Source organism: Rhinolophus sinicus, chromosome X (assembly GCF_036562045.2).
Source record: "Rhinolophus sinicus isolate RSC01 chromosome X, ASM3656204v1, whole genome shotgun sequence".
NCBI classification, from domain to species: domain Eukaryota; kingdom Metazoa; phylum Chordata; class Mammalia; order Chiroptera; family Rhinolophidae; genus Rhinolophus; species Rhinolophus sinicus.
The window spans coordinates 45,661,973-45,686,048 of NC_133768.1; the positions used below are offsets into that span (position 1 = coordinate 45,661,973).

The 24,076-nt window shown below is 41.1% G+C and overlaps 1 protein-coding gene across 1 annotated transcript in view; it reads left to right on the plus strand.

Annotated features, from left to right (window-relative positions):
- Window positions 1-6,474: 6,474 nt before the first annotated feature.
- Window positions 6,475-24,076, plus strand: part of ARHGEF9 (Cdc42 guanine nucleotide exchange factor 9) — a 185,155-nt gene continuing 167,553 nt past the window's right edge. Inside the window, exon 1 of the mRNA XM_019715751.2 lies at window positions 6,475-6,984. Within this exon, the coding sequence (XP_019571310.1) occupies window positions 6,955-6,984 (30 nt within the window). The 5' untranslated portion in view covers window positions 6,475-6,954. The remainder of the gene's footprint in view (window positions 6,985-24,076) is intronic.

Consider the following 24,076-nt stretch of genomic DNA (forward strand, 5'->3'; position numbering starts at 1 on the left):
GCTCCCATCTTTCTGCTAGCCTAGCCACAGCAGTTATATTAGTGGCCAATGGCTCACTGGTTACAGCTGACGGCCAACTAGCCACAGCTGATGGCCATCCAGTCAGAGTTGATGGCTGTTTACTACCTGAGCCAACTCCTTTCTATGTGAGGCCGAGAGCCTGGAACTGTTTTTTTGGGTTCTGTCCCCACACTCCAACATAGTGGCAGGAGTTTGCTCTAGACCTGGGCGCCTCACACTTTAATGTGTATGTGAATCACTGGGGAGTTTTGTGAAAATGCTGATGCTGAGTCAATAGGTCTGGAGTGGACCTGGTATTCATCAAGTCTAATAAGATCCCAGGTGATGCTGATGCTGCTGGTCTGAGACCCACACTGAATAATAGCAAGGGGCTAGGTGTCCCTGAGTATTCACCTAGCTAGATTTTTCTTCTCAAAATCTAAACTAGATTATATTTGGATATACTGTATACCTATACATCCTTTTCCTATTACAGTAACGTCTTGCTTTCAATTATGTCCTGTGTTAGCTTATTTGGGATGACATCTATCATGGTTCTCAATTCTTCCTCTCCTGCCTTCTCAACATTTGGCTTCTTGGAAGTACATGCCATCTGCCTCTGCCACCCACTATCCCCCCCTTTTTTTTTCTTTCATCTCCTGACATTATGGCCCTGCCTGCTTCTCTGATATGACCTCCCACCACTGTCTTAAACTTCACTACCTTATGCCATCTTGGCCTTCTTCTGCTCCTTGCACATATGAGTCTCATTTCTGTCTCTGGGCCTTTGCTTCTGTTGTTCCTTCCTATTTGGAATGGTCTTCCTCCAGATCATTGCATGGCTTGTTTCTTATCATTCTGATGTCAACACAGATGTCACCTCCCCAGAGAGCCATCCCTTGGCCACCTAGGTAAAACATTGTCCTCCTTTCTTGGCTACCTTCTATTATATCACCCTATTTGTTATTTTCATAATAACTGTTCAGTACCTAAGATTACTTCATTTATTGGGTTGGGGTTCAATGTCTAAATCTCTCCATTAGAATATAAGCTCCTTGAGGATAGAGACCTGGTCTGTCTTGTTCACGACTGTATCCCTAGTACCTAGAATAGAATTTGGCACATAGTAGGTGCTTTATACATAATTCTTGGCAACATTGTCTTTCTGGACATTCTTTCCCACTCATTGAAGACTTGAGCTCCTGGATCATCACTTGTCTTCATTTTTCTCCTGTCTAATCTCAATATTCCTATAAATGGCCTGCCTATTCAACCCTGGCCTCATTTCCAACAACCTATTTCTTCACCCCACCTCATCTAGAAAACTTGTGGTAACACACTGGATCATGTCATAGTGAGCAACTAACTGAATTGCCTCTAGAATCTCAATTTCAAGTATCTCTCTGATCACTGTCATGTTCTTCCAGCTCACTTACTCTGGTACTTCTAGCCCAACAACTCTATTGCCCATTTCTTTTCCCACAGTATTTTCCTGACATCACCCTGCCTGCCCCCATTCCCAGACTCAACCCAACCACCTATCTTCTCCAGACCTATCCTTGAGCACTAAAATGGACTGGAGGAAAGTCCTACAGCTGGGCTGATTGAGTTTGCTTTACCACAAGCCTCAGTCAGGGACTCAACACTTCCAGTAAACCCTACTATGTGTCCCTAATGTGTTTGCTTTTTTAAACTCTCTAAGACAGTGGCTGTGAACCTCAGTTGCACATTAGAATCATCTTATAAAAATGGGTCTTATAAAATCGTGATGTCCAGGCTATATCTCATTCTAATTAAATCATAATCCCTGAAGGTGGGATTTAGATATCAGTGTTTCTTGAAGTTCTCCTGGTGATTCCTGTGTAGCCAAGGTTGAGTACCACTGCTCTGAGAAGACTACTTCATCCTTGCTCCTCCCTCATATAACTTCCAGTGACTCCTCCTTCCACATGCCTCTCTCAGCTTCATCTCTTTATTTAGAAAATATAATCCATTTTAGGGGCATTCCCTTCTGTTTCATTTACCAAATCTACAAGCCCACCAGCACCTGCACTTTCACCCATTTTCTCTGTCTTCTTGCTAGAGTGCAGGAAGTGGCCCTGTTATTCTCATTGGCAAATATCTCCTCTTATGCTCTGGGCTCCATCCCTTCTCACCTTCTCAAGGACTTTGCTCCTGCAGGTTACCCCTCTGATATACCAGTGCTTCTCAGACTTTAATGTACATACAAGTCTCCTGGGGTTTAGTCAAAATGCAGATTATGATTCAGTAGGTTTGACATGGGGCCTGAGGTTCTGGATTTATAACAAGCACCCAGGTGTTGATGATGCTGTTGGTCTGTGGACCATGCTTCAAGTAGCAAGGTCCTATACCATCACCCTCTCCTTCTCATTCCCATAATCATATAAGCATGCTCCTAACCTCATATTAAAATAAAAAAAAACACTTAACTTCAAATACCCATTCAAATATTACCCTATTTCTCTTATTCACTTCAGAGCAAAACTTCTCAAAGAGTCATCTACTTGTCTCCACTTCTTTACCTTCATTTATTCTTTTTTCCCCTCATTGATTCCCCAACTCACCCCAATATGACTTCTATTACCCTTATGCAAATGAAGCTACTCTTGTCAAAGCCAATTAGGATGACCATGTTGCCAATACAGTGGACATATCTCTCATCATCCATTCTGCTCCTCAGTATCGTTCCTTAAAACTTTTTTCACCTGAATGTGACTTCTCCTGGTTTTCTTTCTACCTTACTGATCACTATTTTTCAGTGTTCATTTTTTACCCCTCCTTCTCTACTCAACTTTAGTCTAATTGTTGGAGAGCCTCAAGGCTCAGCCCATGTTCCTTTTCTGTGTACACTCTCTTCCAAGATGATCTCATCCCATCTTGTGTCTTTAAATATCATCTATATGAGGATGGCTGCAAAATTTATATCTCTAGGCAAATCTTCTCTCCTGACCTCCAGGCTTGTGTATCCAATTGTCTTTGTGATACCTCCTCTAACAATATGACTAATGGACAGCTCACACTTAAGCATCCAAAAGTGAAGCTTTGATTTCCTCCCCTCCTCAAACCCACATCTAGTCTAGTGCTTATTCTAGTCTTCCTGCATCAGCAAATGGTGCCACCATTTACCCAGTTGTTCAAGCCAAAATCCTAGTCATCCATAATTATTTCTTATTTTCCATCACACTCCACATCCAACTCATCACCAAGTTTTTTTGTTTCTACCTCTAAATAAAATATATCTCAAACACTGTCATAATGATGTTTTGGTCAAGGACACACCCATATATATGAGTAGTGAAGTGGGAATATTTTTCTGTGATTCCCCAAATGATGTAGGGAACTTTTGAGTGAGTGAGTGCTGGAATCATGTCTTGTGAGACCAAAGAATGGAAACATGGACCCAGGAGAGGCGAAGAGTTTTAAAAAGGGGATAGTTTATTAGAGACAGGAGAAGAGGTTGCAGCTCCTGAGTGGGAGGGGGTCCCAAATGGGGGTGCCTAGTGACTGAGGCAAAAGCTCTTATGTTTATACCTTCCCTTGCCTGCTTGGGGAAGGAGGCTGGAGCCTTCTAATAGAATTCATCTATTAGATTTGTTCTGTTTGCTCATCCTGAAGGGATTAATGAAATAACCCATTCCTATCTAGCAGATCTGCTCCTTTGTTCGGCCAGAAAGGATTTGAGGTTATCTATTAACCTCTAGGGTAATTCTCATGTCTCTGTCCTGGAGTGAAGGAGACATTCCAGGACCTGGAGTTTCAGGATATGGCTGCTTTTTTGTTTATTCCACCAGGGACCCCCTGTCTACCTAGCAACATACTAACTATCCTGTCTCAGTAGTGCCATAAGATTATAATGGAGCTGAACAATTCCTATTGCCTGGTGATGTTAGCCATCCTGACATCATAGCACAGCACCTTACATGTTTGTGGTGATGCTGGTGTAAACAAATATATTGTGCTGCCATTCATATAAGAGTATAGCACATAAATTATGTATAGTATATCATACTTGATAATGATAATAAACGACTATGTTAGTGGTTTATGTGTTTACTGTGCTATATTTTTTATCGCTATTTTAGAGTGTACTCTTTCTACTTATGAAAAAAAACATTTGCTGTGAAACAGTATGCCATGTTATGCTGGCAGAAGCCTCATGCATCTCATGTTTACTGCATCTCTTGATTGCATCATTTTCTTATGCTTGACTTAATCTCGTGTTGTTTTGTATGGTAACATGCTGTTCAGATTGTAGCCTAGGAGCATTAAACTATAACATGTTGCTTAGGTGTGTAGTAGGTTATACCATCTAGGTATGTGTGAGTGCATGCTATGATGTTCGCACAATGAGGAAATTACCTAACAACATATTTCTCAGAAAAGTATCCCCATCGTTAAGTGGTGCATGATTGTATTTTTACCTCTATCATCTTCAATGTCCTTTCTGTTCAACTTACATTGTCTCTCTCCTGGATGATTTTAACATCTTCAACCTCTTATCCCTCTTTCAATCTGTTTACCACAAAGCAACCTGAGTGGTCTTTTACAAATATAAATCAGATTAACTCATTCTGCTGCTTAAAACCCCTCATTTCCCTGTCTCCTTATTGTTCTCAAAATAAAATACAAATTCTTTACTATGATTTCTGCAAAATTTGTCTCCTACAACTCTTCTTTCTCTCTAGATTTCACCCTCGTTGTGTTTCCAATTCCTAGGGCACTCTAAACCTGTTCAATCCTTTTGACTTTTGGACAATCTGTTTTCTGTGCCTGGAATACTTTCTCCCTACCTCTTTACGTGGCTGGCTCACTTTAAGCCTGTAGGCCTCAACTTACTAAATGTCATGTCCTTGGAGAAGCCTCCTTTATCTAAATTCTCTCTTTCCTCCCCCATAGTTACTCTCTGTCCTTTCACTTTCTTTCATAGTACTCATCACCATCTGCATTAATGTAATTATTTATCTCATTTACTTTTATGAAATATAAATCAGAAAATGAATGGTGTCTGTTTTGTTCCTGGCTATATAATCAGTGCCTAACACACTGTGTCTTGCACATAGTAGGCACACATGTTTATTGAGTTTATAAATGAATAAAAATAGCTAGTGATATATGTACCGAACATCATTTTGTGAAGACAACACAGGTTATAATGTAAATATTATAGCATTATAGTAGTTGTTTGTGTACTTTTAATATTTGCCCCTTTTCACTACTGCATTCTACTTACTGTCAGGAATCAAGGGTCTGAGTTCTCATTCCAACTCAGCCACTAACTTACTTACTTTGTGACTTTGGGCATCCTCTTCGCTCTTGGGGACTACATTTTCTCATCTGTAAAATGAGAAGGTTGGAGGAGATAATCTTTAAGATCTTTGACAACTCTGATATCTATGGATAAGTGATTGCTTAATACTATTAGGTATACAACAATTAGTGTGTTCATTGTATAATTCACAACATGAGACTCAGAGAAGCTGGGTACTTACCCCAGGTTATCCACCAGTAGTGAATTCAGTTCTTTACTCAGTTCTGCATAAAGCCACAGCCACAGCAGGTAGGGACCAAAACAATGGCTTAGATGAAGTGGGGACTAGGAAGTAGAGGACCATAAGGTTGTGTGTGTAGCATGCCAGTGATGTCTTCATACAAGTCACCTTCAGGTTCTTCTTTCTGATGTCATATTTTAATTCCCTCTTGCTGAAACTATAATCTGTTTTTGTAATCTTATTCTTGCTTGACCTACCCTGGGGGTTAGGAGCCTTGGATTCTTGTTTGGCTGTGCTACCTTGAGCAAATGTCTTTCAGTCTCTGGGCTTCAGTGTTCACGTTTGTAACAGGAGGCTAATTAACATTCCCTGTCATGGCTACCTTACAGGGTTATTGCAAGGATTATGTGGAATAATAATAGGTGTGAATGTGACCAACAATGTCAACTCTAAAGAGATGCAAAGGTGCCAGCCTGGGTTGCATTGCCCAGAGTTAGGGGCATCATGAAGAGGTGGGCGGTTTCTCCGTTTGCCTGTTTTGCTGATGTTCATTTGACTCATTCTCAGCAAAATAAGCAAATGGAAATTTCATCCACCAACAAGCTACCTTTCATATTCCTGAAGGTGTGAGGGAGAATCTTGGAACTGGGTGTGTGTGTGTGCGTGTGTAAGTGATACAAATAAGCGTGGAAAGCTTCAGAGGGTAAAGTGGATATTTCATCTTTTTTTATGACCTTAGACAGATCCCTTCTGACTTATACTCCTCTATTTACTGATCTATAAAATTGAGATATTAATTCCTGCCTCCATAGGGTTGTTCTGAGAAGTGAAAGTGATCATGATGATGAAAGCCCCAAGAAAGTACCCACTAGGAGAGAAGGCCCCAGGGGAGTATGCAGAGGGAGGGCTGGGGGAAGGGTGGCAGGAGAGTGCTGGCATGGCTCCACTGGGGCAGGATCTTATTATTCCGGAGGTTGGCCCAACATCTCTGGCAACTTTGGAGAGGACTTTTCGCTGATTCGACACAATTAGGGAGCCCCACAATAAACAGCGTCTAACTCCGGTACGGTGGGAGGCAGGCAGACGTGGCAGCTCTCCTCTCCAGACTGAGGTTATTCACCCCCATCTTCTCCCTGCACCCCACTTCCCAGTTTTCAAGCCTTGGCAGGGGACAAAGGCAGTCGGTTGGGACCCCCCTCCACTTCCACGGCGACCAAGCACTCCCAGAGCTGCGGGACAGAGAAGCAGAGCCTGCCGGCTGGGATGGAACAACCTGACTGAAGGCGAGGTCCAGGGTGGAGGGGATTGGGCTGTAGGGCTGTGGAGGAGGGGAGGCAGAGGGGGCGCTGGGGTTTTCGCGAGCTCCAGCCCTGCCAGTCCAGCCAGCTCAAGACAACCCGCGCCAGCCACTGGGGCCTCCGAGAAGCCGGACTTCACGGGCACCATGCAGTGGATAAGGGGCGGAACAGGAATGGTGAGTGCACATAACGCTGGCTTCCCCTGCTTAAGCCTCAGTCCCCTAGCCCCACCCCCAGCTTCTTCACCAGCCGCCATGCAGTGAGACCCCTAGCCTCTGCCCACCGCCCTCCCTGCTGTCCTTGAGACACCAGAGCTTGCTGTGGCCATTTTAAGAGCTCTTGCTTGCCTGCCTGCTGAAGAAAGCCCCCCTCCCATCCTCCTCCGCAATCCTACTGCCTCTTCCACCACCCCAGAGATTGGGGTGGGATTGTAGTGGGGGTCACCCGGAATACCAGAAAGGCAAGGGGGCTGGCAGCGGGGCTCTGGGAGCAGTGAGGCTCAAAGGCTGCAGGCCAGCTGGAATGGGGTTGGGAGGGAGGGGGCAGTCACAAAGCCTGGGATTGTGGATAAAGCAGTATGGGAGAGCTGCATAGATTGCATGTACCCCCTTGCTTTGGTCAGTCCCAGGGCATGAGGGCCAGAGAGCCACTCTCAGGGAAGCTGCCTCTCGGAGCCCTGGAGCCCTTCTTTGCCTAGGTAAGGGTCACTCTGTCCATAGTTGGGGCTTTGTCAAGGGAAGACAGCTGCAGAAATCCTTATCCTGGGAATGGGTCTGGACCCCATTCATTTAAGAGAGCTCTCCCTCCCCCCAAGGAGTGTGCCTGTGTGTGTTTAGTACCATCTTCCAACAGTTCATTTTATGCCATGTTGCTACCTTCTCCACCTGGAGACCTTGGAATGACTTCCCTTGCAGAGATGAAATGGTGACCGCATCTTGATGCCTCTCTGACTCAGCCAGGTGTAGCTCAAGTCTGGTCAGGGACTCTGGGGAGTGGGAGGCCCCTATGCCTTTGTCCTCAACTGGGAAGCATTGCAAGAGGGTCTTGGAGGGCAGTTGGGTTGGGTCAGCAGGCACTGATGGCCATGCCAGCCCACACTTCTGCACTGCCACCCACAGCCTGCAGCTGAAGGAAAGTAGCCTAAAGCAGTTGGGCAAAAATGGATGTTTAACTCCTTTTTTGCTCCCATTCTGGAAGGGAGGAGGGAATCTGGCCTGGGCTAGGACTGTATTCAGAGGAGCCATGCCCTTCCTTTCCTCAGGGTTTCCCTTATACCTCTGTTTCAGTGGTTCTTGAAGGCATCCAATTTATATTCCTATATTCCAAGGCTTCAAGAGACTCTTGTTCCCAGACATCCCTCTTTCCCCAGGGTCCCATCAAGACTATTCCAAATGTTTGTAGAACCATAAAAGGTCAGAGGAGGAAAAGTCCTTCAATTCCTTGTCATCCATACAGGAAAGCCGAGACCCAGAGAGTGGGAGAGACTCACCCAGGGTCACACAGCTCCATGAAGGCAAAGCTGAGTCTAGCACAGGAGTCTCCTGACTTTCTGTCACTGTCCTTTCCCACTGCTCCACAGAATCATCAGTTCAAATGGTGCTGAGAGAGGCAGAAAGGAACAAAGAGTCATGATCTTGGGAAAGGACTTCCTTTAGGATGAACTAATGCCATGAAATTTGCTTGAAAAAAAAATCATGCCAGTCCTGGTATTTCTGTCAGCTGGGGATGGGTGAGACTTCCCCCCTCTTCTAAATATATTGTAATATAGGGGTACAGAGCCAACATTGACAACAGAGTACATTAATGGAAAAATTTGAAGTTTTACCATTGTGAGAGAGAACAGAAAATAACAGGCACCTTGTGGAGACTATATAATTAAAGATTGACTGATGGGGAAATCTTATAATATTTTTATGGTACTGGAGTGGCAAATATTCTACAATGAAAACCTTTCTTTAGCTGTTTGTCATAATTCAAGTGATAGGAGTAGTAAACTCTTTTAGCCTGGGAGGCAGGAAGCCTCTAGTCTTAACCCTGCTACTGTTTGATAAGAATACATTGGACCTCAGTTTTCTCACTTAAATAAGGCTATTAAATAAGCCTTAAATAAGGCTATTAATGATCACCAAAATTCCTTCCAGATCTGAGATTCTTAGGTTCCTAGAAGTAAATGTCCGATAAAATTTAACTACCATGTTTCCTCGAAAATAAGACCTAACCGGAAAATAAGCCCTAGCATGATTTTTCAGGATGACATCCCCTGAACATAAGCCCTAATGTGTCTTTTGGAACAAACCTTAATATAAGACCCAGTCTTATTTTTGGGGAAACACGATAGTAGCTCATTATGAACAAAAATAGTGAGTGTATATTTAGCCACCATTTTATAATATGATTAGTCAAAGGGTCTTTGCTCCTTGTTCTTTCATTTGCAAAGTGTTTGAAATTCAGATTGAGCTTTTCATAACAGTGATATTTCTTTTCAGAACATTGGACTATTGTAACTGATTTTAAGTATCACATGCAAATGAAGGTCCTTGAACATAACATTAATCAGGATTTTATAGAATAAAAATATGTCTCAGTAGATAGTATTAAAAACTCAGTTCACTTTTGATGGTAAATTTTTCAGTATATTTATTCATAGCTTCTGCCTGCAATGTCAATTTGTGCTGGATTAGGTAGTGTGCCTAAGGTGGAAAGAATGCTGGTCTCAGAGTCACAAGTCTGAGGTTGAGGGCCTGGCTTTTACGATTCTCAGCTCTGAAATACTTGCCAGTTGTCAAACCTCTTTCATCCTCAGTATTCTCATCCATAAAATGTGGATAAAGTACCTAATCTCATAGGCACTATTGAGGTCATTAATTTGTTCAACAAAAATATAGAGTCCTCTGAGTTGGCATCGATCTAGGAGCTGGGGAGAGTCTCATAGATCTTACATCCTGGGGGTAGGGGGGGCTCACTAAACAATTTGTCAGGAGGTGCTAAGTGCTAAGAAGAAAAAGAAAACCTGGTAAGAGAATAGAGATAGGGGGTGGGATGATATATTAGATAAGCAGGGGCCTCTCTGATTAATGGACATTTGAGCAGAGATGTGAAGGAAATAAAGGAACAAGCTCTTATGCAACTGTTCAGGAGAAGAGGGTTCTTGGCATAAGAAACAGTGTGAGAGAGAGAGAGAGAGAGAGAGAGAGAGAGAGAGAGAGAGAGAGAGAGAGAGAGAGAGAGAAAGCATAACCGGTTTGTTTAAGGAACAGCAAGGAAGCCAGTGTCCTGGGACAATTAATCTGAATGAGATGGGTAGCTTTTGGAAGGTTTTGATCAAATAAGGGAGATAATCTGACTTAAATTTTAACAGGAGAATAGATTGTAGTGGTGCAAAGGAAAAAGCTGTGAGGAGGCTCTTAAACTGGCCAGGTCAGAGATGATTGTGGCTTGGGCCAAGGTGAAGATAATCTGTATAAAAAGACTGTGGCTTTTCCTTTGTAGCATAATTTGTAGATGGTCTATGTCTTTCTCCTTTCTGACCATCCATCTGGTTCGCAGATGGCTGAGTGTGGGGCTAGAATGAACAGAGTGGGTGGATGCATGCAAGAGCATTTTGTATCTAAGTCAATGATCAAAGTATTTGCTTTAAGTTCCCGGCCTCTGGTGGGGCTAGTTGAGGGTTGGTTCTATGTGGATTACCAGTGAATCAGTTCTTTGCTTCCTGGGATTCTGGAGAAGATTAAGTATATTATTAGTACTAGATATGGTACACTTAACATTTGTGATATCTGGAATGGGTCATTTTTAGTACTCTCTCTTCTATATGACAAAATTATTTTCAGTAATAATAACACTAACAATTATTTTCTTGATTTGTTTTTTTTTTAATTTTCAAATAATTAACAATAAAAAGGAAGACTAAACTTCAATTTAAAAAATATTTAAATTTAGTAATATGATATGATCTAAAATGTACACTTACTGAACAAAAATGCTACACCTTGCAGTTTGTATTGTTTTCACTGTTTTTGATTTTAAGCAAAAATGAAAACTCCAATTTGTCACATAAATGAGAGATTCGAAGTAACTTACATTCTGTTTCTTTGACTTTACAATCACTGTGCTATCATTGTTTACTGTGAACCTACCATTAAAATGCTGGAACATATATAGTACCAGAGCTATTGCAGACAAGAAATGCACCAAACCTACCTTGAATCATTCTAAACCTTCACAAAATGAAATGAAATGAACACATGTAAAGTCTGTGTGTGTGTGTGTGTGTGTGTGTGTGTGTGTGTGTGTGTGTGTGTGATTGTGTAGGGGAGCAACTGTATAAGTGAAAGTTCTCTGAATTCAACTTCCATGCAGAATACAATATTATTAAAGGATAAGTAATAAAAGGTGCTAATTTGAAACTTCATATAGATTACTAAAACTCAGTAGTAATGACAATTGTTTAGAACTTTGACCAACAAAATATTTTTTCAGGGAGGAGTATTTTATTACAGACATTGTTTAAAATTGCTGGTGCATGGTGATAAAAAATACTTTGACTTTTAGTCTTTTAAAAAAATTCTCTATAGGTAGTGCACACTTTCATTGCTTCCACTAAGGGTTGTCCACTCCTAGTGTCCCACACTTTGTATGCCATGGCTTTGGAGAAGAATATGGAATCTTGGACTAAATCCCATGCCACATTTCATGTGACCTTTGTAAAAGCCACAACATTTGAGTTGGTGGAAATCTCTGCATAGGCAAGATGGGATGGCCAATTGATATGTTTAACAGTCTATCTATACTGGCTTGAAACACACAGGTTTTATTCTTTCACATAAAAATTTAGGAGATAGGCATACCTGGGACGGTACGGCAGCTTCAGGAAGTCTTTTGGGACTTCTCTGCTTTACCATCCCTAGCATTTGAATTTCACTCTTGAGGTTGCTTCATGGTTCAAGACAGGTGTTGAAACTCCAGAACATCTATTAACATCCACATTCTAGGCAGCAGGAAGGGCAAAAGAAGAGGAAAAGGACTTGATCCTCCCTTTGAGGTGGTATCTTAAACTAGTGCAGACCCAATCCACTCTGTTATCTAATTTGTGGAATTTCCATGGTGACAGTATATGAGTAGTTTCAGGCTTTACTCTCTACATTGCTCATGTTGCTTCTGGGCTGCCTCAGCACCTAGGTTTTTGTTTTATATGTTGGGTTGCTGCTTAAGATTTTGGAAAAGAGTTTTCCTTGACTTGCATTCTCCCTACCTCCCACACAAAAGTGTTTGAATATTGCTCATTTTTAAGGTTCTAAAAACTGAGTCTCAGAGAGGGAGTGTGGTTGACCCAAGACCACACAGCTACTCAGTAAGTGGGAAAGAATCCACATATCCTAATTCCCAGTTAAGTGTGTCTTGTACAATATTCATGAGATAAATTTAGTAGGGGGCAAGGGAAGGGAAGCTTACCTGTTATGTGCAAGTCATAATAAATGTTATCTCATTCAAGCCTCACATTATTCTCTAAAAAAACAGCTTTTAATGTCAACATTTGTTGGTTCATAAGTTGATGCAACAAATATTCACTGAACATCTACTATGTGTTCTTCTAGCCATTGGGGACACAGCAGAGAATGAAACAGAAAAATGGCCTTGCTTTCCCAGAGTTCATAGTTTAGTCCAGCTTGGAAACAGGGATAGAGAGTTTAAGTATCTAGCTCAGGGTTAAGTATAGGGCAGCATCACCTTTCCAATCCAGATTTATTTGACTACAAAAGCCTTACTCTTTTTACAACCCACCCATCCACTTATGACCCATTCATTCCCCATCCCTATTTACTCACTGATCTACTCATCCATCCGTCCGTCCACCCATCCATCCATCCGTCCATCCATCCATCCATCCATTTATCCATCCATCCATCCATCCATCCATCCATCCATCCATCCATCCATCCATCCATCCAATGTATTTTTTGTTTACTTATAAACTGCTAGGTGCTGGCTATCCAGCAGGCAGAGTCACCTAACTTTCTCATTCTTCCTTGGTATCAGCAACATAGTATAATGGTTAGAAGCACAGACCCTGGAACAAGATTTCCTGCAGTCAAATATGTACTTGCTCTGGTCACTTATTGTCTGTGTGGTCTTGAGCAGCCCACTTAACCCCTTAGGATCCTCATCTTTAAAGTTGGGACATAGTAGTACATACATATTTCATAGTGTTGTGCAGACTAAATGAATGAATACTTGTAAAATGCCTTGAACAGTGTCTGGCACAGAGTAAAAGGTATATAAATACTTATTATTTTTTATATCTCCTTCAGAGTCAGAGTTCATCTCAGCTCTCTCATAACCACCGCTTCATTTGTGTGGGATCACTGACTAATCATGTTATATTTCTCAGAGTTTTTTCTAGCTAATCTGAAAAAGAAATTTATGTCAATACTTAAAAAAAGTCAACATGTTCCCCCCTCCATGTAATAGATGCATACAAAAATATTTCTTTGTTGTGAATAGGTAATACATGCACATGGCATAAAATTCAAAGAGTAGGGAAAGGAATGGGGCAAAAGTTAAGTCTCCCTCCTGATCCTCCGTCACACAGTCCAGAGACAGTCACTATAATCAGTTTCTTAGGTGTTTGTATAGAGAGATTCTATGCCTTTACAAGCATTTACTTAGGTATACACACATATTTTTCTTTTCTTCATGCAGATAGTAGCATATCCTATAGTTCTGCACTTGCGTTTTTTTCAGTGAACAATATGTCTTGAAGACTGTTCTGTATTGGTACATACAGAGATGCCTCTTTTGTATGGCTACATAGGATTCTTTTGTGTCCCCTATTGATGGCCAATTAGTTTGTCTCCAGTCATTTGCTATGATAAACAATGCTGTGAGGGATTTTAACAGGTCATTTTAAGAAAATGGATGTTTTTAAGCAGCTACTATTTCCAGGGCACTATATACCAGGCTGAGGTGTGGGAAAACCAAAGACAAGATGTGGTTTATGGCTTCAAGAGCTAATGATTCAGGAGGGGATAAATAAAGTCAGCCTGGGTGAAATGCTATAGGGGTACCAAGAAGGACATGTGGGAGCACAGGGGAGCAAGGACATGATGGAGGAGGGTTTCAGAGGATTGGGCAAGGCTTCCTAGAAAAGATAGTATTTACTGTACCTTCAAGCCTTCACATGACAGAGTCAGCTTGGTGTGGCACAGTAGGTGAAGCAAGAAATGTTCCAAACAAAAGGAACAACATTAGATGAAATGAGGCATGAAAGTGCTAGTATGTTCTGGAAATAACATATGGGTGCTCTGGTGTGGCTGATGCCAGTAATTCTGGCAAGGTGGACTAGGGCCACATCAAGAAGGAATTTGAATGCCAGGTTCAAAAGCTTTGCCTGATAGAAAGAGGGCAATGACATGATGAGATTGAGTGGTACCTGTGACAGCTAGAAGCTATAAACACAGAGAGAGAGAGAGAGAGAGAGAGAGAGAGAGAGAGAGAGAGAGAGAGAGAGAGAGAGAGAGAAGTGACCCAGCTCAAGCAGTCAGGAGGAATTCCCTTACTCAGACTTTTTGTTCTATTAGGTCTTCAATTGATTGGGTGGGACCCAACTACGTTGGAGAGGGCAATCTGCTTTACTCAGTCTACCAATTCAAATGTTAATATCATCCAGAAACACTGTCACAGAAACACCCAGAATAATGTTTGGCCAAATGTCTGGGCACTCCATGGACCAGTCAAGCTGACACATAAAATTAATTATCACATATTACTTATCTTCCCAGTCTTCTGTGAGTATACAGGGGAGGGTTGTGTGAACTGTGCTATTCTCTACCCATATAGAGAATATTTATCATCCCTGACGGGACAGAGAGGATACACGCTTGGGCTAGCAGAATATGATCTTTTCTACTGCCCTGAATTCAGGCCTCAGAAGACCAGACCTAACTTTCCTCTTCTCTGAGTAGATCCAACAGGAATTTCTTTTTTTTTTTTTAATTTATTGGGGTGACAATTGTTAGTGAAATTACATAGATTTCAGGTGTACAGTTCTGTATTACATCATCTATAAATCCCATTGTGTGTTCGCCACCCAGAGTCAGTTCTCCTTCCATCACCATATATTTGATCCCTCTTACCCTCTTCTCCCACCCCCCACCCACATCCACAAGGAACAATCCCTCCTGCCCCAGCCCAAAGCTTCCTTAATTCTCTGCTTGAGGAGAGAATGAAAAAGGCCTCCAAACAGCCCTGTGGCATGATGAGAGGAGTTTCCTAGGATCCCATTGCTCTTAGTTTGCTTATTGTACTGTTTTTGGTGTGTGTGTGTGTGTGTGTACATGACTAATTCTGCAAATGTTTAAGTTGTTCAGTAGTGGAAACCAGGAAGTGGGGGTAAATAAATTCATTCAGCGATCTCTAAGAAGTCCTACTGCCACGAAGAGACATTTTATCAAAGAGCTTATCTGACATACCAGGCAGTGACATTTAACACGTTGCATATGGATCACGAGAATCTTCGTTTTTTTCTGAGCCATGCGTTAAGGACGGATAATGAGAATTCTCATTTTTACTGTTGACTCTTTTTACTTTGCATATTTTATTGAATTATTTGTGTTTCGTTAATATCTAATGGGCAAATGTTGTTAATGAATAAAGTCTGCATCATATGTACACTTTTTAGAATTCATATTTTTTTTTTCTCTAAAAAAATAGTGATTTTGAATTGGATACATTTTTTCACCCGTGAGTCATTTCACGTGTTACAGTCACAACAGTGGATGTACGAATAAACAGAGTTTTCCAGAACTGTAGTGATTTGTTTATAACATTTGGAACCTTAGTATCCCTTAGGCGATTTTGAATTATGTTATTTTTGGAAAAACACCGAATTATTTTATTTAACTCTTCGGTGATACCTCATGAATTACGTATTGTAACCTCGTCAATGCAAAGTTATAGGAAGTTGAAAGGAATTATTTTCATGTTATTGGCCATAGTTACGCAACAATGCTACCATGCATTGCTATGTTCAACATATCATGCATTGCTATGCAACAATGCTGCCATTTGCGTTAGAATGGACTTTTTTCAAAGCCGCATTGTTCTCCATTGCACGATTCGAAATTTCAAAAGATTGGGCAGAGAGCAGTGAGAGGCCAAGACAGGGAGGTGAGACGAGTGGCGATAGGGAACCAGCTGTGAAAGTGCCTACGCAGCGGGCCCCCAAGGAAGACAATCCGGCCAGGCTCTCGGGAGGTTTGGCCACACATCATCTGGAGCCCATAGTGGGAAGAGGAAAGAAAAAATATCACACATGGGTGTGTAAAGAGTGAGCATCAAAAAAAGTGAGAAGTGAAACTCGGTACATATGCAATTTTTGCCGTGTCCCACTGCACAAAGGAAGCTGCTTTCTGTAGTATCACACCAGGAGGGATTACTAACATCATAGGTGAGTAAATCCTAAAAAATTCCATAGAAAAATAATAAATGACATAGAAGCATTTACGCTTTAAAGAGAAGAGTGCATTTTAAAGTAGTTTCTTTTAAAAACCTGCTGGAACAGAGGGGTATGAGGGATTTAAACCCCGCCATATGCCACGTGTTAAGCCGAGTCAGTTGTGTAGAGATTTGGGGAAAGATCCTATGAATTTGGATTACAATAAAAATAAAGGAAGCCACAGTGAGGCTTGTGGGCATTTGCGGGGAGGGGCAGGCATAGCATGTGCAAAGGCCTGAGGGATAGAAGGAAGACCAGTATGACTGGAGCACAGGAAGAGAGGGGGCAAGTGGTATGACAGGAAGGCAGAGAGTCAGGCAGGGATGGCTCACACAGGACCTTGTAGGCCCAGGGAGGGTGTGCATAAGCTACACTTAAAGGCAATGTGGTTCAGTGGTTCCTAGCACAAACTCTGGAACCATACTGCCTGGGTTCAAATTATGGTTCTGCCACATCTTAGTTTTGTGATGTTGGACATGTTACCTAACCTTTCTGTGCCTCAGTTATGTCCTCTGAAAAATGGAGATAGTAAAGGTACTATTTATAGTGTTATTGTGAGGGTTAAGTGATTTAACATGCTCACAGTGTTTGACAGTGTCGGGCACTGGCAAATGCTATTTATTCTAAGTACTAGAGGAAGCATTTGAAGCAGTGGAACGATGGGATCTGCTTTGTGATTGGAGAAGTTGACTTTTGCAAACTCTATAGAGAATGGATTGAGGATGGTGAAAGTGGAGATGGCAAGCCCAATTGAAAGACTGCTGCAGAAATGAAGTCAGTGGAGTTTGAGAGAGGGGGGCATTGATTTTGGAGATAGAATCAATGGGAATTGCTGCTGGATTAATTGAGATAGGTGGAGGACAGGGAATAAAGGGAGATGATCGCTAGATTTCTGGCTCTGCAACTGACTAGCTGTGTGATTTGGGGCAAGGGATATAACCATCTTAATTAAGCTTCAGTTTCCTTATGTATTAGGGTTCTCCATAGAAATGGTATCAACAGAATGCATGTACTATTGTAAGATCTGCCAATTAAGTTCACGAACTCATCCTAGAAAAAGTGTTACATACCTCATTGCTGAATATCACTAAGGTCACCTTCGAAGTACTCCCCTTGAGAAGCTGTGCACTGATGCCAGTGCCTAGTCCACCTTTCAAAGCAGTTTTGGAACTCTTTTTCTGGAATGGCCATCAGAGTTGTTGTCACATTACCCTTGACGTCCTGAATGTCATCAATATGTCTTCCTTTCAGTATTTCCTTTATCTTTGGGTAAAGAAAGAAGTCATTGGGAGCCAGATCCGGTGAGTAGGGAAGGTGTTCCAATACAGTTATTTGTTTGCTGGCTAAAAACTACCTCACAGACAGTGCCATGTGAGCTGGTGCATTGTCGTGATGCAAGAGCCATGAATTGTTGGCAAAAAGTTCAGATTGTTTTCATCTTTCTCACGCAGCCTTTTCAGCACTTCCAAATAGTAAACTTGGTTAACTATCCACTTGGTATAAATTCATAATAAATAATCCCTCCTCTGATATCAGAAAAGTTTAGCAACATCGTTTTTACTCTTGATTTGCACTGATGGAACTTTTTTGGTCGTGAAGCATTAGCTGACTTCCATTGTGCACTTTGACGCTTTGTTTCAGGGTCATATTGGTACACCCATATTTCATCACCAGTGATAACATGGCCCAAAACATCGTGTTGCCTCTTCAAAAGGTCTTGACAAACTTCGACTCTCCTTTGCTTTTGTTCATCAGTGAGTTCCTTCAGGACTATTTTTTGTACACATCTTTCTCATGCCAAGATTTTCAGTTAAGATTTTCCTAACTGTTTCTCTATCAATGTTTACATCGTCAACTATGCTTCTCACAGTCATCTGACGATTTTGATGCACAATTCGATGAATTTTTGCAATGTTTTGTCAGTTCTGCTCATTACTGTCCTCCCTGACCTCTCTTCATCAGTGATGTGTTCTCTCCCCTCAGAAAAATGTTTAATCTATTTGTATACTGCCATTTTCTTTGTGGCATTATCCCCATAAACTTGTACTAACATGTCCCTGGTTTCACTTTCATTCTTGCCAGGTTTAACAAGAAATTTAATGTTTGTTCATTGCTCTAATTCAAGCTCAGGCATTCTCGTGATGGCACACAAAATCACGCAACAATAATGAACGCCACTCAGCAAGATACTGCCACACGTTGACATGAACACAGCTGTGAGACACTGATATACCAAGGTTATGAAAGCTTACAGAACTGTTTGTACAGTGCTGCCAATGTAAGTGCAGGGTGGCGAGGTTGCGAACTTAATTGGTAGACCTTGTATGTTTATATCTATACATCTATCTGTCTATCTATCTATCTATCTATCTATCTATCTATCTATCTATCTATCTATCTACATAGAGATTATTTTAAGGAATTGGCTCATGTGATTGCAGAAACGCAAGTCCAAAATCTGCAAGGTAGGCCAGTAAGCTGGGAAGAGTTGCAATCTGAGTCCAAAGGCAGTCTCCTGGCATAATTCCTTCTTGTTTATGGGGAAGTCTGCCTTTGTTCTGTTAAGACCTTCAACTGATTATCTGAGACCCACCCACATTATGGAGTACAATCTGCTTTACTCAAAATCCACTGATTTAAATGCTAATCTCATCCAAAAAAATACCTTTGTGTAAATATCCAGAATAATGCTTGACCAAATATCTAGGCATTGTGTTTCAGACAAGTTAAAACATAAAATTAACCATCATACCTTATCTGTGAAACTGAAATAATAGCAGTACATGGTCATTGGTACTATTTTGAAGACGAAATGATTTAATCTATGTAAAGCACTTGGTACAGTGTCTTGCACATAGCACGGGTTCAATTAATGATAGCCTTTATTATTTTAATACAGTAATAATCCTTCACATTTGTTCGGTATTTTTGCATCTTCAAAGCACTATCACACACATTAATTTACTGTAAGCCTCACACCACTCTTTGTACTTCAAAGTTTTGGAAACTAAGTCTGGGAGAGATGAAATATCTTTTCTACACACCTATCTCCAAACAGAGCCAGAGTGAGAAATGGGTTTGTAACTCCACAGTATCTCTTTAAACATTACTCTCCTTGTTTGCCGGAAGTAGATGTTTGCCTGTCCTCCCTCATTCCAGAGGGGAGGGGCACCAGTAATAAGATCATTAATGCAGTAAGGCTTGAGAATGAATAGCTAACATTTACCAAGCCGGCGTTTATTTTGTGCCATGCACCATTCTAAGTGTTTTGCATATGTATATAATTTAATCTTCCCAACAATCCTATGAGGTAAGCACAATTCTTCAGTGGAGGAAACTACCAGGTAAGTTGTATAAGAGAGAGGGAGCCTCAGGCCATGTGCTGAGAATTCAAATGACTCACTCCTTCCACCCTCACCACTATACATTCCAGAGATGGTGAAATCTCAGGGAAGCCCTTTGAATGTTTGTGAGACACATGTATTTGGGTGTGTAAAGGGTAATGGGGCCTGGCAGAGTGACTTTTCTATACATAGCAGGCACTCTGTGAATATTTGTGGAATGGATGAGTGAGCTAATAAATGAGGTGAAGCACAGGCTACCTGTAGCCACCATTCCTGGAGCTGGCCCCAGAAAGGGCAGAGACATTTGTAGTAAATGTTACCTTTGGCTCAGGTAAGATATCCCTGAACCAGCCAGGCAGTGAAGTGAGGAGATAGGCTGAAATGGAAACTTCAGAAGTCCTTCCAGGGAAAAGTACTTAAAACTTCTGGATATCAGTTTACTCATATGCAAAATGGGGCCAGCCACCCCCCCACACACACACCACATATTCATTCATTCATTTATTCATTTATTCAATAATATTTATTGAGACCTGTTATGTACCACAAACTCTTCTAGGCATTGGTGAATGGTGAATAAAGCAGACAAACATTCTGTCCTCATGTAACAGATTTTCTAGTAAGGAAGATACATGCTAAGCATATTATTAAATAAAACATATAATATATTAGTTCTAAATACTAAGGAGAAAAAATACAGCAGGGAAGAAGGATAAGAAGTATGTGTGTGGGTGTTTAAAATTTTCGATTCCTATTTCCTGCTACACTTCCCTCACAAGGTTGCCATGAGGTTGAAATGTAATAAAAGGCCACAGTATTTAGAAAGCTGTGAAGTTCTATTTAAATGTAGGGTGCAGTTATTTTGGAGGCAATAATTTTCTCTTGGTCCTTATTTGCTGTTCCCTTCTCCATCATCACTATAGCCAGATTGTGGTTTAGAGGAAAGAAAGGAAAATCAAGTTCTAGACCTGGCCCTGGCATGACAATTTCTTAAAATCCAAAATGTGTAGAACTTTATATATCTAAAGCATTTTTCCCAGAACTGGGTCTTCTGGCTCTTAATACTTTATTCTTTCTCATTCTCCCATGAAGTGGTGAGAGGTGGGGTAAGTCACTTTCCTTCTGAGAAGTAAAATGTTCCCCTTCTGCAAAATGGGAATGATTACCTCTCACTCCTTGCCAGCCTTCTTGGGCTGTTGTGAGGTGCAAATCATATAATGGGGATAAAAGGGCTTTATATGTCATAAAATGAGACTGTAAGGGCTGGTTACTGGGATACGGAGAATTGGTACTTCTGCTTAAGCAAATCATTTTATTCTTTGGGAACTGGGTGCTACTTCCTTTCCTTTCTTAGAAGCTGCTAAGGATAGTGGGATTATCACTGAGACTCAGTACCTCCTCAAAATAGGAACAATTACTTGGAAACACTTGGCATCTCACGATGGAGTGGTAACCACTGGTGTGCGACTCCTTTTGGCCACTCTGTTTTAAAGAAGTGACAACCAGGGCTCATCTCCTGACATTTAATACACAAATAACTCATGGCCTTTAAAGACCTCCAATTAGATATGATCTCATTTGGAATGCTGAAAGTGGGAGTGGGGAGCCTCGAATAGGTAGAATCTTCATTTAGTAATCCACCCCCACATTTCCTACTGTATCAATTCTTTACTTCCTAAACAAAATGTTCATTCCATAGAACATCATGAAATCCATTATCTTGTCATCTTTTTGGTAGGTATTATTCGTGTTTTTTTTTAAATTATACATAAGGGTATGGAGGCTCAGAAAGTATATGATTTGCCTAAAGTTAGGGGCAGAGATAGTACTCAAACCCTTAGATAATAGTAATTGTTAGCATTTACTGAACATTACCACATGTCAAGCATTGTTCTAAGTGCTTTACATGTATTCATTCATTAAACCTTCATCAACAACTTTATGAATCTTCCTGTTTTGCAGATGAGGAAACTAGGGTACTGAGTCTGGGGCTTGCTCAAAGTGAAGGGCAGTGAGTAGTACCAAGGCATTATACCATTCACCCCATTTTAAATATAAGAAAAATGAGGCTCAAAGACATTAAGCAACTCGCTCAAGGTCACACAATCAGCAATTGGCAGAACTAAGGTTGAACCTCAGCAGGCTGGCCCTACTGTCTGTGTTCTCAACTGTCAAGCTACACTGCTTCTAAGTATAGGGCTCTTCCTAGGTTTGTTAATTGAAGCAGAGTGGAGCTGTGGAGGGAGGGATGGACTAAGATCACACAGCATATTTAACCGTTTTTAAATTTAATATTTCAATGGATAACTTATTCATACAGTTAAAAAAAATCAAAGTATAAAAATATATACAGTGGATGTTCTTTACCCACCCAGGTCCCCTCATTAGAGGTTACTAGCTTTACCTCTTTTAATGTATCCTTTCAGAGCTGCTTTATGCAGATATAAGCAGGTACACAAATATTATTTCCCTTATTTTTACCCCCCTCAAAGCACACATTTTACATACTATTCTGTATCTTTCTTTTTTTTTTTTACATAATGTGTCTTTGAGACATCTCCCTATGAGTCCACAGAAAGCTTCAGCAGTCTCAGCTGGGCCCACACAAATTTCTACAAGCCTTCATCCACTTGCATGTTCTGTACACATCTCTTTTTTACCAGTCTTTGGTGGTGTCCAACCTTCTCTTTACATCTTCACTCCAAGCCTCATTGGTCAACTATGTTGGACTTCTATAGAAAATATCATTCCTAAATCAATTCCTTAGTCTCCCTCTGACATGTAATCCAGCATTTTACAAGCTCTCCAGCTGAGCTAACCCCCTTTCCTTCTATTGCAATTTCATCTTATTCCTGTCATCTACCTAGCAAACTACCTGCTTATCTATGTAATGTTTGTGGAGAACCTACTAGGAGCAAAACCCCCTGCTTAATTTGATGATGAGTGCTTAGTGTCCTGATTTCCCAGTTGTTCACAGTTTAAAATAAGCCTATAAATAAACAAACATGGGCGTCACAGTGGGAAGCTGATTGAATGAGTCATGAGGCCAAGAATGGAACTAGCCAGGAAATTTGGCTCCAAAACTAAACAGTGGCCTGATACTGAGGGAAGCATTCACTGCCCATGCCACTCTGGAATTGACATATGATTGGGTTTGGTTGCCTCAGAAAGATCCTGAGCGCAGTAGGAAAGGATAGTACTTCAGCTGAAAGGGCTTTTAGATCCTTGCTGCTCTTTTCCAACCAGTACTTTCTACCCTGTATAGAGGCAGTTTGTCTCACCCACTACCTTACTTGAAATAGAATTGAAATAAGCCCCCCCCCCCCCAAAAAAAAAAAAAAAAAAAAAAAAAGAAGAAAAGAAAAGAAATAGGCCTAAAAGAGATACATGCAAAGGAACAGGAGGAAACTGCTGTTCCTGGCTATTTATTCAGGTATGTATTCATTTTTTGGCCACCGGAGGGCGGTAAAGGCAGTGTTTCGTGACTGAAGGGCTACTGGGTGGTGGTTTAGAGTGGTGTCTGTGCCAAGAGGGGACAGAAAACCCAAGACATCCTGAAATTCTCAGCCTGTAATTTGGAATTTATAGTCCCTTTTGGAGGAGTTCTGACTAATGAAGGCCTTTGGTGGGGGGGAGGAGGGCAAGGTTGGTATTCACAGGCTGAATCAGGGACTGTTTTCCATGACATATTTCCTCCAGACCTGCATTGTGAGGATCTATGCCTTGCCTTGTCTTCATTCATTCATTCATTCATTCATTCATTCGTTAATCAGCCATTAAAAATATTTATTGAATTTCAAGCACTGTTCTAGGTGCTAGAGATGCAGCAATGAAAAAAACAGTCTATGCCTTCATGGAGCTTATAATTTATAAAGGGAGACAATAAACCAATAAATAAATGCTTTTGTAATATTTCAGGTAGTGATAGGACTAAACGGAAAAGCAGGATAACGGGATACAGAGTGATGGGTTGGTTCAGTTTTAGAGAGGGTGGTCAGGGAAGGACTCCTTTTGAGGAAATGAAGGAGCCAAACTTGTAGATAGCTAGGAGAAAAGTCTTCAGGCAGAGTCACATTCTTAACCTTATGTTTGATTTTCCCCTAAAACTTTACCCCACATGCAACCTAATTCATTAACGTAAGCTAGTTACTCATTATGCTTTCCTTAGGGTACCCCACTTAGTACCAACTCCATTCCTGCCACACCTTTGGCAGGCTGGTCAAGGTTTAAAATAATCAATGATTTATTTTAAGCTACAACTGAAAACAAGGCATAGCTTTTTCAGCTTTAAGGAAGGTAAGAGACTTGTTTGAGGTATATAGCTACCAAGAAGCAGAGGCTGAACTTACATATGAAAGTTTTAACTTCCCATCCACTGCTCTTTTCACTTTGCCATGAACTTCTCAAGGCATTGTTGGGGCACAGCAGTGC